This window comes from Esox lucius, chromosome 3 (assembly GCF_011004845.1).
Source record: "Esox lucius isolate fEsoLuc1 chromosome 3, fEsoLuc1.pri, whole genome shotgun sequence".
NCBI lineage: Eukaryota > Metazoa > Chordata > Actinopteri > Esociformes > Esocidae > Esox > Esox lucius.
Window position 1 is genome coordinate 28,537,800 of NC_047571.1, and position 18,299 is coordinate 28,556,098.

The window sequence follows — 18,299 nt, forward strand, 5'->3', positions numbered from 1 at the left end:
TCCAGGTGGGGTACTCTTGGCCAGCTTGGCTTTGAGTTGTTGTTGATGTCATGTTGTTGTTGTGGATGTTGTGTTCTTTTTTTGTTGCAATGTTTAAATGGTCAGTTCATCCTAGTACTGTACTTAATGTACTAATTACTAATGTTAGCAATTAATAATTTCTGTCATGAAAACACCTCCTCACCAACCATCTAGAGTGAGAACATTTCGCAGTAGCATATACTTCCTCTGTTTTTGTCTGTTATTAAAATACCACAAGTTCCTGAATTCACAGTGGATGTTTTCAAACACGTAATAAGTAAGTACTATACAACTGCAAATCTCATAGCAAATAAATAACTGCCCACGCTTACAATAACAAACATTTAACAGCATTAAAACCCATTTACAATTTAATTGTGACTTCAAAACCTTACAAAATCTGGAAGTTAGTTCTTTGAAGACTACCGCCGTTTATTAAATGACAGGTTCACACTTACAAGCCTGAATTACTTCAGAAAAATTTAATCAGGCCGACAGATCCCATCAAGCACAATCGACTGAGAGAAAGCAGGAAGTTCCGTCTCCTCAGAGTTGTAGTGTTTTAGAAAGAGGAAACATTTTCACACCTTGAACATTTATCAACATATCTGCTGATAAAAAATGGCTCTATCAGTTCAAGGACTACTGCCACTACACACAAGTTGACTTATCGAAATTAAACGAAACATGACTACATCCATTTTCCAGATCATCGAGCAAATCACTGAACAGCGACAACAACTCCTGGACCACAGCATCTTGTGCTCTTTTCTCTTTCTGTCTTTCAGATATTCCCTGCCCAGAGGGAGTGTAGAGAAGAGGGAGACACCTACAGTATCAGGGACATCCTTAGTCTTCACCTTCAACAGTCCTGCCTACCAGGTTAGAAGCAGGAACCAACCCACTGGCTGTAATGGAGAGCAACAAGGTGATCAACCCTGACATCTGTGAAAACCAGCCAGTGACTGTTGTAGTACATTTACAGTATATCACACGTCAACAAACACTGTACACATAGGCCTACGTATGTGTAATAATATTATCAATATAGTAAATATACGTATGACATGCACTGAACATTTCTAACAACGCTGCATATATGTAATATCACAAATATGGTGATATAATATATGATACATACAGGTAATATTTTCCACAACACCACGTGTTTCGGGCGTCGGATATCCTCCTCATCCTTAACTTATGTGCCCCCAGCAGCCAGTGAAGGAGGTGCCCCCCCAGCCTCGCTACCCTACCTCGCCGCCAGCATCATCCTCAACTTTGACCCCAGCGCACCCCGCCCACTCGGTAAAAAACACCACTGGCTCAATCCAGCACGTTCAGTTGGCTTCCTCAGGTAAGGATTCCGTACGGACTTTGAAGACAACAGCGCACATTTGTTGGTATCGCGTTCGTATTTTTTTCCTCATCTGTGGTGTGATACGGCGTCTGGATTGTGTTCCCCTTTTCAGTGGTTGGCTCTTTTACCTTGCTAAAACCTCCAGAGCGGGACCAGGTGCTGTTCTCGCAGATGAAGTCTGTCAAGTCCCTAAGGCAGGCTGGGATCACTGCGGTCTTCACTGGACAAAATGTCAGTCTGACAGCTTGGTCTGATCGATTGTCTCGTTTCTTAACATTTTTACCCAGGTAGTGGGATTTGTACAACACAACCACAATTTCACATAAAATCAGATCGATATGTAACGGATGCATGACCCGAATACGACAATTATAGGCACCAGTGTTTGAGGCTTTCTTACAGTTCCAACCAACAAGGCAAAACGTTCATGAACAAAAAGGATAACAGTTGTATTGGACGCTGAGCTGTGGTCACAGAGGAGCATTCTGATATAGGTGTTGCTCTTCTCCAGATGGGAGAGGACAGTGTGGAGTGTGAGAGAGGTTTTGTCACCATTTTTATGTGGAGAAGAGATATGAGCGGTACAAGAGTGACTGGGATAGTGGTTATGATGTAAGCCATGACCAGCCATTCATAAAACAATCCTGGCCACCGATTTGAGTGCCATGGTGGCAGCAGTTATTTTCAAAGGTTATCTTGGTGTTCTTAGATACATTATATAAAGTGGGAGAATATAGGCCTGTGTAAACGAAAAGACACTGGCGTGGGTTGTATATGTGGGCTATACTATATATTGCTCAATCCAGATGCATCCGTGACATTTGTAATGTGCTAGCAGAGGGCGGACTGTGAGGGGAGGCTACTGGAGCACATCCCCATCGAGGAGGTGATCCTGGCTGACATAGACTCCCTGGTGCCCACCCACGATGAGAGCGGCCAGCCCATAGCTGAGTGGAAGAGGCAAGTGATGGTGCACCAACTGAGGGCCAGGCTGCAGCACGAGGAGGAGCAGAGAGCGACGGTACGCGTGGGGTTGGTGCTATGCTTCTGAACGGGTTATCTGTGTTTCGTGGAAGCGCAGTCATTCCGAGTTAGTTTTTAACTAATAAAATGACGGTTGATTAGCTTCCGTAGTTTGCAGGACATAAACTGGAGTACATGACCACATTTAAGGATTTTGCCATTCATATCGCTGTCCGTCAGCGTTTCTAATAGCCTCTCAAGTAGTGACGGGTATTCTGGGTGTTTTCTGGTGTCAAAGATTTTTGCAAAATTTGAACTGCGAGTAACTTACCCGTTTGGCTCGTCATCAGGACATGGCTAGCGACTACTCCGAGACAGATGGCTGGAAGTTCTCCCTGGCCCATAACGCTGTCTTAGGCCCGTTCGGCGAACTACTGACTGAGGACGACTTACTCTACCTGGAGAAACAGATTGAAAACCTGTCCATGCAGAAGCGCTGCCAGGCCTACGAGTTGGAGCTCGCCCGCCTCGCTGAAGAGCTCCGCACAATTCTGCCCGACCCCATTGTGAACATCACCGTCAACACAGAGTTTGTCCGGCAGATGGACGCAGAAGGACACCTACCTCTTCCTGTGTGGTGTAGCCGCGTCTCCAGCATTGTCAAGAGCATGTACCAGCTCCTGACCAGTCTTTCGAACAGCCGAGACGAGGAAGCGGTGAAGGAGGTGGTGGGGGAGGGGGAACGGGTGGAGGTGGGGACTGAGAGGGGGGTTTCTAAACTACAGCGCGTTGAGATGGTTTCGGCCTTCAGCTACCGTTTGGAGAGCCAGAGCTACAACCGAGGGAGGAGGGAGAAGGTGGAGATGGAGATCCAGCAGTCCGGGGTTTCAGTGAAGAGTCTGAGGTCCAACTTTGAAGGTCAAATCGGGGGGATTTACCCATTTGGGGGCTTTGTGAACAACACATGTCGACCAATCAACAGCAGCCAGCATACAAAAGGAACAGTAGAATCTACTGAGGTAGTTGTTGAAACCCCTAACACCACCCAAGGCTGTGAACTGGAGCAAGGCCGGCACAACACCCCTCACACTAACCAGGTCATGGAGACAACCAGTCTGAGAAAAGAACGCATTGTCGTCCTATTCCTGAGCCACTGGAAGAAATCAGCATACGCCATCTCCGTTCGAGCCAAGATGAGACAGGAGGCTATCGAAAGAGCAGAAGCGGTGGTGGACACAATGAGGAATTCAAGTCAAGCAGGGACCCACAAACATTCAGCAAACATACAGTCAGGGTTAATCAATTGGTCCACGACACACCCGGGCACGCCACACCAAATCAGGTCTCTCTTCAGCCTCTATCGCCGAAAAACGGCAGTCGACAGGATGCTTAACGCCTGGCGGAGCGCGCAAACACCTCCTGGGTCCCTTAGCCAGCAGCGCCCAATCACCTATTCCCCCGAGCACTTCCTGCCTCCCCAAGTTGACGGGACGCCTATGACCTACGAGTGCCTGACCCTTGACCTTTTCATGCTGGGATACTTCCGCATCCTGGAGCAGGAGTTGCCGGCCGAGGAGCGGAAAATGAGGCATCTGCTGTGCTTCGAGGTCTTCGACCACGTAGGGGGTTTCCCGTGGGAGGACGTCAGGGGCTTCCACCAAGCCGTGCTCCAAGAAATCCAGGAAGGGAAGCGGCAGTGGAGCGACGGGTTTGAGGACATCAAAGCCCGGTTCTTTGACAGTTCGGCGTCGCCGGGAGGTCACCGACCTGGTGGGGTGAAGGAGGGCCGGAGTCCTGACAGCGGGCTAGTGCCTGAGGTTGTAGTTCGTACTGTCTCTCCGGAAGAAGAAATTCTTAAGTGTGGCAGCGGCACAGATTTTTCTTGTTTCAGCAACGACGAGATCTGTAAATATATCGATCGTAGTTTTGCATTCTGGAAGGAGAAGGAGGCAGAACTTTTTGATTTCAAACATTAAACTTTTTAAAGTATTTTTTTATATTTTTGTATAACACTCTTTGTATTTGTAAATTTGTCTTTGCATTGTGGTCCTTTTAAGGGCCACATGGAACATTAAATTACCTAAATTCTGTTATTGAATGGATGCTCCAGAGCGTTTTTTATTTTATTTGAGCAACTAGTTTTGAATGTACAGTAGTGCTGATGAGCCTCAACATTTTTTTATGTGAAATTTGTCTGGCAAATCCCACACAATATGAAGAATTCATATTTTATATTTGGTTAAGTTTAATCTTTACATATTAGAAGAAATCTGCTTCATTTCTACACATTATGATATATATAATGTAGATACTATACTAAGAGCAGGAACACAACAACTCTACAACATAAACTGGAAGGGTTCTCACGTGAATCAGCTGAAACATTGTAATCGAAGCATGATGTTTTTTCATTTAAACCCCAAAGTCCAAATGTTTCTATTCCAGAATTTCCATGATGTCTTCGACCAGAATGCCCATGAGTCCTTAGAAAATAGTTCCTAGACCAGTTCTTTGATGAGTTTCAGCCAAATACGAAGTCAGATGTTGCCATACCTCTATATTTGTACATTCTGACGTCACACACACTCAACCACTTTCTTGTCCAGAGGTTTTGTGGGAACTGACTCCCTGCACCTTTCATGCTAAGAGACGTTAAAGGGATTAGTTTAATGGATTTCTTGTGACCACCACCCTGATACCACCTGCCAGGGCCTGCTCCAGGCATAAGCAACATAACCCTTGGTGGCCACCAGCTGCTAGGGAGCCCATCAATTACTTCTCCCAGTCCCTATAATGTTTCTCACACCAAGGAAGACTCTGCGTCCTGAAGAGCTGCAGGCACATGGAAGCTCTAGGACGGACCTAGGAAGTAGCTGGCACGTTTCGCTGTGACAGTCAGACAGTGGTTTTGTCTTGCAGGACGGGAGTGTGTGCCATTGCATCTTCTCTCTTTCTGTCTCTCTTTTTTCCTCCCGTAACTCCATTCCGGTCTCCTCTGTCATCCCTCTCTTACTCTATCCCTGGACGCCCTCAGTTCTTTGCCATGTCTCCCACTGATTTTGCTGTGTCACAGTCATATCTGGATTACCCCCCGCTGCTGCTGTTCCCCCACAGAACCCCACAGCAGTGCCCGGAAGCGGATCGTGGACTGTAGGAAGGCGAGGGTCAGGAACATGTCAACGGTGTGGAAGTGGGGTGGGTAGCGAGCCTCCTGGGTTTCAACATGATCCTTACACCCAGAATGTTTTGAGGCCCATGCGGACGTATTGCACGACCAGTCATGCTGTTCAGGGGGCGGTACGAAAAGCTGAGTTCAACACTGGGGCCAGAGTCCCCGCCATTCAGGACCTATACACCAGGCGGTGTCAGATTAAGGCCCTGACAACAGTGAAAGACCCCAGTGGGCCAAGACACAGACATGTCTATGCTGCTGGATGGTAGGCAGAGCCCGGGTGTCAGGTCTCAAGTCTGTAACAGACAGGACCTCGCACAGCTTCTACGCCCAAGCCATAAGAGCAAGGCACGGCTCACACTCCTAACATACAGTCCTTTAAAAATATAGAATTTACAATGACTTATGTTGCTAGTTATAACTGTATTACTGCTATTTCTATTCATGAGTATGTATTCTTTGTGTTACTGTTTGATTATGGTTTGATTTATCAGACTTTTTCTGTAAAGTCTTGCAATTAAATGTGTCGCTGTTGGTCTGTATCTGTTCATTTACACCTCTTGTTAAAAGCAGAAGGCTATACAGACAAGCCTGGCTAATGAGTTGATGATATACTATGTATTAGAGCTTAGAATTGATTTGGTTCAGGCAAATTTATTTTGTCGATATAATTAAATCAAGGTGATTCTTTCAGGTCTTGTTGAGTTCACAAGGTCATGTCATTTTTCTGTCGGAATTAAATATTTTTACCTTGACAGTAGATAACGTTTTGTTTCAGGGAAAAAATTGAAAATGAACAAAAGGCACCATATGACTTGATGTAATACAAGTAAAAAAAAAAAAATCACAGCTGAAGATAATACAGCTGCTAGCGAGACTCAGCAATATCGTCAGAATATTGTCATATCTATTGAAGTGCAGCGCAACACATTTTGAGGCGAGACAGTTATTCTGGAGCACACGCATTTAGAAGTCAGATTCTTCATCACAAAATGGGTATACACCATAAATATTTGAGTAAATCCATATATTTTTTGTGCTGAGACAGTCATCCTGAAACATGAGCATCTATAATTCATGGTTTTTCATTAGACAGTTTTTTCCTCAATATCATGGGACATTTGACATCTCCCGTGTTTTCTTAAATAACTGTCTTTAAGTCAAGACATCTGTGCGTTACGAGGATGGAGACTTTTCTGTTTCATAATGGTCCTGGAATGCCAGTTTGGGCCAAATGAAAATGTGAGGGAGGAAAGTGGCCCTTACTCAGACAGAGGGCATGATTATTTACCTCTGACATAAAATTAAATATTGCTACAGGACACAAAGTGGCTGGGGAAGCCAAAAATTCAAATAAAACAGAAGATTCCTGTAGCCCAACATTTCCGGAGAAAAATTAACAACCTTAGAAAGTAAGAATAAATTATAAAACAACCTAAAAAAAGAGGAAGAAAGAGTTTGTCTCTGACAGCCACACAGGGCTACCATTGGTTGGTTTTATTTGGTTCGCTCGACTGTAAGCTGTGGCTCATATATCGACACGCATCATCAATATGTTGATGATGTTTAACGTCACATCTCATCCCTGTATGAGGTACTGCGCCCCCTGCTGGTTTGCATTGGGATAGCACACTCACACGTTACTGTGAAGGCTCTCCATGTAGCCTGGGAGTAGCACAACGATACCTGAAATCACTACATGAATTTGTGCAATAATCAATCAGCATTCAGGGCCTGAATCATGCTGCTGATGTATTTGTTTACATCTATTGCTGTGCAGTTAATATTGTCGCGCCGTTTTGCAACACAAAAAGTTAAATCATAAATACAGGTCTCGTTGCGTTGATCTGGCTCATTTGAGAAATATCACCCCCAAAAGAAGTCAAAGGTTAGACACGTGACAGACAACTGTATGGTAATAAAAGGCGTGATTAGTCCGACTCCTACAGGGTGTGTAGCCCAGAACAGCTGTGAGCTGCACACTGTTCTGGACTACACGCCCTGTAGTCAGTTTTTTGGTCTTCGAGGTTCGCCTCATTTCGTCAGACGGGCATCCGTCTTCTGCCTTGGATAACTTTGTTGACTTGACTGGTCCTGGGAACTCTGCTCTTCACAATGCTTAAACATTCTTACAGTACCGTACAGAGTGCTGTGGTACCTCAATCTGTTAGGCTTCTGAAAGAACCTAAAAGACGGTTTAACCTAAATCTGAAAGGCTTCTGAGAGAACCTGAAAGGCGGTTTAACCTAAATCTGAAAGGCTTCTGAGAGAACCTGAAAGACGGTTTAACCTAAATATGAAAGGCTTCTGAAAGAACCTGAAAGGCGGTTTAACCTCAATCTGAAAGGCTTCTGAAAGAACCTGAAAGGCGGTTTAACCTCAATCTGTAAGGCTTCTGAAAGAACCTGAAAGATGGTTTAACCTCAATCTGTAAGGCTTCTGAAGGAACCTTAAAGACGGTTTAAACTCAATCTGTAAGGCTTCACCTCTCCAGGGTCATCTACTCTGATGGGGCTCTTCTCTGCCGGGTCACCTAGCTGCCCACGGCTGGTGTAGGGCTGTTGCCGGGTCAGGTGGCGATGCAGAGGTTGAGCCCTGTTGTACGGACATTCCTCTGGCCGTGCCTGGGTCCCCTTTCCATCCTGCTTTTTGCAGCTCTCATCCTCACGGGCCGTTCCACTCAGAGAGGAGAGGGGGGGTCAACGCTGGCTACATTGGCCGACAGGTTCAATGGACCAACAGCTGAGCTGGACCTGTCCATATCAAAACACCCCTCATTATTGCGTGGCACTCTGCTGTGTGTCTCTGTTCTTCCCTTTTGGCAGTATGTATCCTCCACTTTGAATAATTCATGTCTCCCTGTGGTCTCTCTACGTCATGCGCTTCATACAGACCACTGACCACATAGAACAGGCAGCGTTTTGCACCACTGAACACTTTAATGTCATATTGACTGTCATGATTTTTTCAATTCTAGTGCATTCTATTTCTTTGTTAACATTTTTATCATTATGTTTATACTCTATTTTCTAATCAAAAATAAATCAGAAATGGAAAATGGCGATAATAGTGGTGATAATGATGGTAAAAATAGCGGACATGATGGTAATGATAATATTGGTGATGATGGTGGTGATAATATTCTTGATGATGGTGGTAATAACAGTGGTGATGATGGTGGTGATAATAGTGGTGATGATGGTGGTGATAATAGTGGTGATGATGGTGGTGATAATATTTGTGATGATGGTGGTAATAACAGTGGTGATGATGGTGGGGATGATGGTGGTGATAATATTTGTGATGATGGTGGTAATAACAGTGGTGATGATGGTGGTGATAATAGTGGTGATGATGGTGGTGATAATATTTGTGATGATGCTGGTAATAATATTTGTGATGATGGTGGTGATAATAGTGGTGATGATGGTGGTGATGATAGTGGTAATGTTGAAAATAGTGGTGATGATGATGATGGTGGTGTTTATGATGATGGTGACGAAGATGGTGGTGGTGGCAATGATGGTGGTGATAATAGTGGTAATGTTGAAAATAGTGGTGATGATGATGATGGTGGTGTTTATGATGATGGTGATGAAGATGGTGGTGGTGGCAATGATGGTGGTAATAATAGTGGTAATGATGGTGGAGATGATAGTGGTGATGATGATGGTGGTGTTGATGATGATGATGTTGGTGATAATGATGGTGCTAATAATAGTGGTGATAATGGTGTTAAGGAGGATGATGGTGGTGGTGATGAAGATGGTGGTGGTAAAGTATGAATATTGAAATGAAGCCTGAGGGGCTGCTGTCAGAAGCCAACAATGAGCCTGAAAGAACGCTGAGCCCAAAGGAGCACTGAGCCTGAAGGAACATTGAGTCTGAAGGAACACTGAGTCTGAAGGAACATTGAGTCTGAAGGAACACTCAGCCCGAAAGAGCACTGAGCCTGAAGGAACAATGAGTCTGAAGGAACACTGAGCCTGAGCAGGCACTGGTATAGAGGTCAAAGCTAAAATTTTTGACCCTGATTAATCAATCATCAAATATATTTATGAAGCCCTTTTTAAATCTGCAGTTTTCACAATCTGTTACACAACCAGGAGGACTTTGGACAGGGACAGCTATGAGCCTTTTGAGTCTGGTACTCCTGAGGTCTGGTCCTAGACCTCATGTCTAACAAGTTTAAACAGAGCAGGAGATAAGGCATATTTAGAGAGCACTTTCTTTAGATTGACAAGGATTTACAATATAGAAGGATAACTCAGTCTACACTCCTAGCACAATAATATAGCAGCGTTAAACCTTGGGGCTGAGACAGGGGGGTCCAGTGACACTGTGGCTCTATCCGAGGGAGGCCCACAGACAGGAAGTCAATCCACCCACATTGCGAAGCATCAACCAAAGGGACACCAACCAACCGCAACCACCCTGAAAGAGGGCAGAGTATCGCCCACAGAGTTCACTTCCATTAACAGCAACAGAGAAACAACAGAAAGCCAGTGACTCCACTCCCGAATGACACTGCAGTGAGGGCATCCCAGTGGAGATGAGAGCCCGTCTGGTGATGGAATGAGGGCCAGACATTTTGCCAAGGCACCAGCATTAACATCCCTACTCTTACGGTAAGTGCCATGGGGTATTTAGCTGACCCCCGTTTAACATATCTCCTTGAAGACAACATTCTGTGCAGGGCAATGTCCACTTAAGGGCCGAGCGGCATATTTGAATTGTTGGTCAGAGTGCCAACAATTGTTGGCCCTCCAACACCACCTACAGCAGCATCTGATCTCCCACCCAGAGACTGACCAGGACCGACCCTAGCTTCAGAGACAAGCCAGTCTAATACATGTATATATTAATTACAAATAATTAAATCTAGATTAGAAAATTGCCACATTATGTTACCTGCCCTGCTGTTTAATACACTGCGTAACTGTAAGGAATAAACGGTAAGCCTACCATCATTTGTTTTAGGAAGGTGAGAGAATAAATAAGGTGAGGTCGCGCAGGCGCACACGCATCCTAAATTGACGGTGATGCTGAGCTGCATTCCCACCATTCTAAGAGCAGAGCAGGATCCCGCCCGACGCACTGATAGTGGTAGAACCAACGCCTCTGGATCAGAAAAACCTGTATTATAATCCAATAGAGTTATCACTGGAACCATGTCCGCCGGAGGAGACTTGGGGAACCCTCTGAGGAAATTTAAACTTGTCTTTTTAGGAGAGCAGAGCGGTGAGTCTATTCTTCTGGAAAACCTTAAGTCTTGATTATCAGTTGCCAAACACCATAACGCATCTTGAAGGCCATAATTGTAGCATATTCGTTATTGCTTTTTAAAGCCTCAAGTATTTTTATGTGTTTAGAATTTTTTTATATTTTAAATCAACCAATTCACCGATTCCTGTCAACGACTGTCTTTCTCTAGAAAATGTGATTAGTCATCCATAGGCGATCTAAATAACATCATGAAATAAATGTATTATTCGGGTTTTCCCCATATTAATATTGTATTTCAAAATGTCTCTATATTTAGATATTGTAATTCAAATGAATCTCTATTTTTCAATCGTAATTATTACAGTTATAGTCGACGTGATCTACGAATTTGGATGTTTTGATGTGGTGCAATGACCGGCAGAAAGATTAGATCTTTTTCAAGATTATAAAAACGTTTTTCCAAAGTTCTATCGCTTATTTGAAGATCGAATGTAACATTTAAATTGATTAGATCATATTATTCCATATTTGTTTTCGGTTTAAATGGGTTAAATAGATAAACAGTTCCCATGTGTCAGTTCGGGACACACCCAGGTTTGCGATGTCTGTAGAATGTATAAACCTCGCAGGCACTGTCTCCAATCTTCATCACTTGCCTCATAGTTCCGTATCATTGCAGCCTAATACTCACGAAGGATTTTGTCCGTGTCATAACATAAAGATTTTTTCAATCATTCAATCATTTAGGGAACAATGACTGTTACCGTGGTACATACATGGCACAGATTCAGGAGTCTAGATCGATAATGGTTTAGCGCTATAAACCTCTTGGAATACGTGGTCAGACATCAGACAGACGGAGGGCTCCTCACCTCTCAGAACGATCCATTCGAGGACTGTAATGGTTTATTTGTAACAGAATGGAGTCTGTGAAGGGTGTTTGTGTGCGTGTATGTGCGCGTGTGCGTGTGTTTGCGTGTTCAAGAGAAAGTGTGGTGTCCATCATTTTGTGTTTTGTATATTTCTGTATTTTTGTGTATGTATATAGGTTTCCCATAAAAAGGGTGTAAGAAGTAGCTGATGAACAACTACATCTCAATCAGGAGTGCCTGTGTGTGTGTGTGTGTGTGCCTGCGTGTTGTGTGAGTGTGTGTGTGTGCGCGCCTGTGTGTGTTTGTCTGTGTCTTGGGTCAGTGTGCGCATGTGTGTTCTTGTGCACTTCTATGTAGCAGCCTAATGGCTTTCCATAATAAGGTATGCAGTTACCTAGCAGTCTGTACTGCTGCCAGAAGACACATAGGTCTGAGCTACTAATTATGATGTGCTTATCTACAAGGACTCAACTTCATCATGCTCCCTGAAACACCCACGCATATAAGTTGTTCAGTAGATCAATTAATTTATTTTTGTATTGCTTTAGACTATTCTTTTGGACTGTGATTAAGTGGTCTTGGATTTTGTGTGTGAAAATATGCATCCGCGCATACTTATGTACTGTGTGTGTGTGTGTGTGTGTGTTTGTCCTCCTTCCAGTGGGGAAAACCTCCCTGATCACCAGGTTTATGTATGACAGCTTTGACAACACATATCAGGTAAGCCTTGATGATCTGCTCCTCTATGCAGCATCCCAGTACAAACAAATTACAGGACGTGAATGACAAAGGGCAATACAAATCTAATTAACAGATCTGATTAGATTTGAGCATCTGGCCTTCACAATGAATAGCTTTGTATTTTGAAGTGTGTCGTGGTAAATCCTTTCTGTTGTGTCCAACAGAACCCCAGTGGGGGCATCTTCTATCGCACTGCATCAGCTTATTAAACTTTTCCCTTCTTTGTTTGGCAGGCGACCATTGGGATTGACTTCTTATCGAAGACCATGTACCTGGAGGACCGAACCGTAAGAAACTCTGTCAGTCACCTGACACCACAGGCCAACAGGGGCCACATTATGGCCATCATTTTTAGTGACATATCACCATGGTGTCCATATTAACCTGTCCCATAGCCCTTTCCTCAAGTTCATTCTTGTACCCGAGTGTGTCAGCAGGGCCAGAAGTCCACATTGCACATACCAAATTCACAGTGAAGACATCTGTTCATGTCGCACCACTGACACGTTGTCCAAACTCGGCTCAGGGGATCTGTTCATGTCGCACCACCGACACGTTGTCAGAACTCGGCTCAGGGGATCTGTTCATGTCGCACCACTGACACCTTGTCAGAACTCGGCTCAGGGGATCTGTTCATGTCGCACCACTGACACCTTGTCAGAACTCGGCTCAGGGGATCTGTTCATGTCGCACCACTGACACCTTGTCAGAACTCGGCTCAGGGGATCTGTTCATGTCGCACCACTGACACGTTGTCAGAATTCGGCTCAGGGGATCTGTTCATGTCGCACCACTGACACGTTGTCAGAATTCGGCTCAGGGGATCTGTTCATGTCGCACCACTGACACGTTGTAGATTCTGCGGTAGAAATGCGAAGGTCCTTGAGATTGAGATTCAGAGAAGAAACGCAGCGCTGACCGTGAACGCGCTCTCTCATAACGTTGGAATGTTGCCTCTAAGTTTCAATGTTATTACACTGATAATTAGCACCATTCTGAGCAGTGCCATTACCTGTATGAATAACCATAAATAAACATGTCTTATGGGAGTGGATATGATTTAGCGGGTGTTGTAGCTGTGTGTGTGTTGTGTGTGTGTTGTGTTTCCAGGTAAGGTTGCAGCTCTGGGATACCGCGGGACAGGAGCGCTTCAGGAGTCTAATCCCCAGCTACATACGGGATTCCACTGTGGCGGTGGTGGTCTACGACATTACAAGTGAGGAGCAACACACACACACATCAACCAGAACACACACAGAACATCCAGGACACACACACATCAACCAGAACACACACAGAACATCCAGGACACACACACATCAACCAGAACACACACACACATCAACCAGAACACACACACAACATCCAGGACACACACACATCAACCAGAACACACACACACATCAACCAGAACACACACACAACATCCAGGACACACACACATCAACCAGAACACACACACACATCAACCAGAACACACACACAACATCCAGGACACACACACATCAACAAGAACACACACACAACATCCAGGACACACACACATCAACCAGAACACACAGACAACATCCAGGACATACACACATCAACCAGAACACACACAGAACATCCAGGACACACACACATCAACCAGAACACACTGAGAACATTTATGACACACACACATCAACCAGAACACACACACACAACATCCACGACACACACACATCAACCAGAACACACACAGAACATCCATGACACACACACATCAACCAGAACACACACACAACATCCACGACACACACACATCAACCAGAACACACACACACATCAACCAGAACACACACACACAGCTACCCTGAGTCCTATAATACTGTCTTAAACTGTAAAATGCAGTGTTATAATGTGAAACCGATTGTAATTGATATTTTTCATCACAGACTGTAATATGCAGTGAAATCCAGTGAGACGGTTTGCATATGATATGGTCTCTTTGCACACTGTAATATTTAGCGATATCCAGTGAAAAGGTTTGTAAATTATATATCCCCTTCAGAGACTGTAACAATCAGTGAGATCCAGTGAAATATCACTTCTGATATTGTAATATGCAGATCTCGTTAAATTGGCTGCAATACTCAGTGAGATCCAGTGAAAAAGGTTGTGAACTATATCTTCTCTTTTGATTTTGTAACATGCAGATCTAGTTGAATGGGCTGTAAAATTCAGTGAGATCCAGTGAAAAAGGTTGTGAACTATATCTTCCCTTCTGACATTGTAACATGCAGATCTAGTTGAATGGGCTGTAAAATTCAGTGAGATCCAGTGAAAAAGGTTGTGAACTATATCTTCCCTTCTGCCATTGTAACATGCAGATCTAGTTGAATGGGCTGTAAAATTCAGTGAGATCCAGTGAAAAAGGTTGTGAACTATATCTTCCCTTCTGACATTGTAACATGCAGATCTAGTTGAATGGGCTGTAATACGCAGTAAGGACCAGAGAAATGGGACGTAAACTACATGCTCTCTTCACAGATGTCAACTCATTCCAACAGACCTGTAAGTGGATTGATGACGTTCGAACAGAGCGGGGCAGTGATGTCATCATCATGTTGGTGGGCAACAAGACAGACCTGGAAGAGAAGAGGTGGGTCTATGGAAACGTTCATATCTGATAGGTTCATTCAAATGTTTCATGTGTTTCATGTATATATATATATGTATGTATGAGTGGGTTTACATCTCTTCTAATTATTTATTGTGGATTTTATATTGTAATGTTTCTATTATTATATTTTCTTTTATTTTACGCTTTCTTTGGGACTTGAGGACAGCTTGCTTTTGATAAGTTTGTGTCATACCTGGCACATGTCTAAAAAAGTACAGGTTTTAGCCAATTAGCATCCAGAGTCCATCATACACTGTATATTAGGCTGACGTATATTAGGCATGTTGTGTATCTGTTTTTTAAAGGCTTTAAACACGTATAATCCTATCAGATAGGTAATCTGTTTGTCCTATTCCTACTTCTTTTTAAATGGATTTGATATGAAATAACAGAATGAACATTAGTCCCCTGATTTGATTCAATGTCCTTGGTATCTATAGAACCAAAGACCTGGATGTGATGTATGGTACTGTTAAATATTGACAATATTTCAGAATAATGTCAGCTGTGATCTGATTCACCCACAGGCAAATCACTATTGAGGAGGGTGAGCAGAGAGCCAAAGAACTGAATGTGATGTTCATCGAAACCAGTGCCAAGACAGGCACCAATGTCAAACAGGTGATTTTTGAAATAGATACGTACCTTTTCAGTGGTACACTGTATTTTACCTTTTAAGCGTTTTTCATTTCCTTTGAGCTCGCTCATTCAGACAGAAGATTTAAAAACTGGAAATTCCTTCTGTGTATGTTGTCTGTAATTATTGTGTTTGATTATTTTAGTGGCTCTTTCTCCTCCTCTCTCTCTTTCTCTCTCCCCCTTTCTCCCCCTCTCTCTTTCCTTCGCTCTCTTTGTCACTGTAGCTGTTCCGGCGTGTTGCAGCAGCCTTGCCTGGGATGGAGAGCCTGGACGATGCGAACCCTGAAGGCAGTATCCTTTAAAACAAAGAGAGTCAGTGACTCACCAATCTGTCAGGCAGGCCTTAGAACAACAAATGGGAACTCGGCAAGAGAGAACAATGATTTAACTTATTGTGGCTTATGGTGAAGCTATAAAGAAGATTGTTTTTCAGAACTAATCGGGAGTGATTACTCCAATCTGATTGGATGATCATTTATAACTGGGTTGTTCAAAATGAAATGAAAACTTATGTTCTGATAGGGACAAGAATTGAGTAATCCAATTTTACCTTTAAATCAGGGATTCTAGGTCATTTTGCGAGTTTTAAATTTGTATTATAGAGTTTTAAATTTGTATTATATGAAATTTACTAGGTTGTTAAATATGATAATCTTATATAAGTCTTATATAAATCTTATATATAAGATCAACAAAGGTGTTGTTTTAATTTAATGTAGCATATTTATGTGGTGTTATATAGTGTAAAATAAATCAGCGGATTAACACATAGTTACTGTTTATAACAGGCTCTATTAAGTTAATCAAGGAACCTTTTTTCATGTGTATTACTCATTTCTGTGTCGTCACGAGTGTTGAATTAGTACCATAGCATGACCAGTAGGTGGCGATCTACAAGCCGGTTTAAAGTACTTATCGACAGGATTTTGTGGTGATTGTTGGTATTGTGGTATTTGTATAGTTTTGGATACTTGGTGACCCTAAGATGTAACCGAATAATCACAGGTCCAGTATTACATTTGTTAATTATTTCACTAAAAACAATTTTTCTGGGGTTATAAGACCAAGCTGATGAAGAACAATGAAATTTTTTCACAGCCATTTTTGTTCTTATTTACCTATGTTGCAAAAAATTCTGGAGGGCACTTAATTTATGTATGTGTGTGTGTCTTTGTGTGTGTGTGTTATGTCGGTTCTGTGTCATTGTTATCCTTCATCTTTACTAGATTTAGTGTTGAGAACAGAATATGCAGAAGGTTTAACTTTTTTACATGTACTCTGTAAGTTATCCTTAATTGGATACTTTCCAGTGATTGACATCAAGCTGGACAAACCAGCAGAACCCACTGTCCCTGAGGGCGGGTGCTCGTGTTAATGCAGAGCTGTCAGACAGCATCCTTCACACCATAGGCTTGTTGTGTTGCTTCCTACTGGTTAGCTTCCAGTTGACTTTTCTGATTGGATATTGGCCTCGTAATGTATATCCGATTGGATGAATCAAGTGTTATTTCAGTCTTCAGTTGTAAAATATTGTATACTTTGTCAATATGTAAGTGCCGGAGAAGAAGAAAAAATAACAAGTTTTAGAAAACGAAAAAAGAGAGAAAAATGGAATGAAACTCGATTTCTTTTTGCCGTTATGTTTTGTATTTTTTTATATAAAAGGGAAAGCACCAAAAATGACGCCTATATGGGAAAAAGAGGGCCAGTCCATTTTCCAAGATGGCTGCCCTGTCTGAATGTCTGCAGCACGCATGCACACTTATCTCAAGCCTCTCCTCTGGCTCTCGAATCCCCGGGGCGGCTCGACTAACTTAGAATGTTTTATAGCATTATAATAGCATACTCATAACAGCAACGTGTCCCATTTGATATTCCCCAAAGGAGTTATTTTGCCATAGGTCCCACCTTCACTCACAGTACTGTAGCTGTGAAAATGTGTCACTCTAAATGGCCAACTTTTATAGGACAACTGTGCTTTGATAAAAGAAGAAGAAGAAAAGCCAATGGAATTTCACAAACCCTCCCCTTTGCTCTCTCCTTTCACCCTGGTAAAACACATAAAGACACACTGTAATGCACTGCACTGTATATAATAATGGTATATGTATGTTGTGAACGTCCCTCAGTAGAAGTGGTCCTTGTTCACCGGTATGAATAATGTAATAATGTTTCATGATTAATAAATTAAAGATTAAAGGGCTTCACTCTCCTAGCCATCCACACTTACCTGGCGTAAAATGATCTCCTCTGTCAAAGCTGTCTCTTTCTGCATTGCTCACAGTTACTTTGAGGGATTTTCAAGAAAATGTCAAAATATAACAGTCAGAATATAACATGTTAAAAAAGAGTTTAGCAACCAATGGTGTACAGCAAATAATGCAATACTCCTGTTCTGTCTATTGGCAAAAATGTCATTCAGGTCTAAATCCCAATGAAAAACTATGAAGAGTTCTGAAAACAGCAGTTGAGAGACACCCTGCAAATCTGGGAGAACGGGACCATTTTCCACAAGAAGACTGGCCCAAACCACCAGTGCAGAGGTGTAGGAAGCTCATCCATGGCTATAGGAAGCACTAGGTTGGCCAAATATTGAGTTTAGGGTGTCAAAGATTTTGTCAATGCCATTTCAGTATGCCATGTTTTCAATTTTTTTAT

The 18,299-nt window shown here is 42.9% G+C and overlaps 2 protein-coding genes across 4 annotated transcripts; both read left to right on the forward strand.

Annotated features, from left to right (window-relative positions):
- The first annotated feature begins 928 nt into the window (after positions 1–928).
- On the forward strand, positions 929–5,927 carry LOC105028810 (espin-like protein). 2 transcript variants are annotated; one of them, XM_010901819.3, is made up of 5 exons: positions 929–949; positions 1,237–1,378; positions 1,494–1,612; positions 2,220–2,402; positions 2,695–5,927. In XM_010901819.3, the coding sequence occupies exons 1-5, from the start codon at positions 935–937 to the stop codon at positions 4,318–4,320; spliced, it is 2,085 nt and encodes a 694-aa protein (XP_010900121.3). In that variant the 5' UTR covers positions 929–934; the 3' UTR covers positions 4,321–5,927. The 2 variants fall into 2 exon arrangements, with proteins under 2 accessions (XP_010900121.3, XP_019898155.2); XM_020042596.2 differs by lacking the exons at positions 929–949; positions 1,237–1,378 and having other exon boundaries at positions 1,545–1,668.
- A 4,632-nt stretch (positions 5,928–10,559) lies between these two features.
- rab6bb (RAB6B, member RAS oncogene family b) lies at positions 10,560–17,885 on the forward strand. Of its 2 annotated transcripts, none has more exons than XM_010901769.3 (8): positions 10,560–10,757; positions 12,276–12,334; positions 12,589–12,654; positions 13,466–13,571; positions 14,870–14,981; positions 15,530–15,623; positions 15,866–15,932; positions 16,952–17,885. In XM_010901769.3, exons 1-8 carry the CDS (start codon positions 10,688–10,690, stop codon positions 17,014–17,016), a joined length of 639 nt encoding a protein of 212 aa, XP_010900071.1. In that variant the 5' UTR covers positions 10,560–10,687; the 3' UTR covers positions 17,017–17,885. The 2 variants fall into 2 exon arrangements, with proteins under 2 accessions (XP_010900071.1, XP_010900072.1); XM_010901770.3 differs by having other exon boundaries at positions 10,561–10,757; positions 12,589–12,642.
- Positions 17,886–18,299: the final 414 nt, after the last annotated feature.

What these genes read in the sequence shown, in the direction of transcription:
- LOC105028810 (XM_010901819.3), top strand. An exon ending in CGTTCAGTTGGCTTCCTCAG is followed by an intron (nt 1,379 to 1,493) that starts GTAAGGATTCCG and finishes TCCCCTTTTCAG; the next exon opens with TGGTTGGCTCTTTTACCTTG. An exon ending in AGGAGGAGCAGAGAGCGACG is followed by an intron (nt 2,403 to 2,694) that starts GTACGCGTGGGG and finishes GCTCGTCATCAG; the next exon opens with GACATGGCTAGCGACTACTC.
- rab6bb (XM_010901769.3), top strand. Translation starts at nt 10,688, where the DNA reads ATGTCCGCCGGAGGAGACTTGGGGAACCCTCTGAGGAAATTTAAACTT. An exon ending in CTTTTTAGGAGAGCAGAGCG is followed by an intron (nt 10,758 to 12,275) that starts GTGAGTCTATTC and finishes TCCTCCTTCCAG; the next exon opens with TGGGGAAAACCTCCCTGATC. An exon ending in GCTTTGACAACACATATCAG is followed by an intron (nt 12,335 to 12,588) that starts GTAAGCCTTGAT and finishes TTTGTTTGGCAG; the next exon opens with GCGACCATTGGGATTGACTT.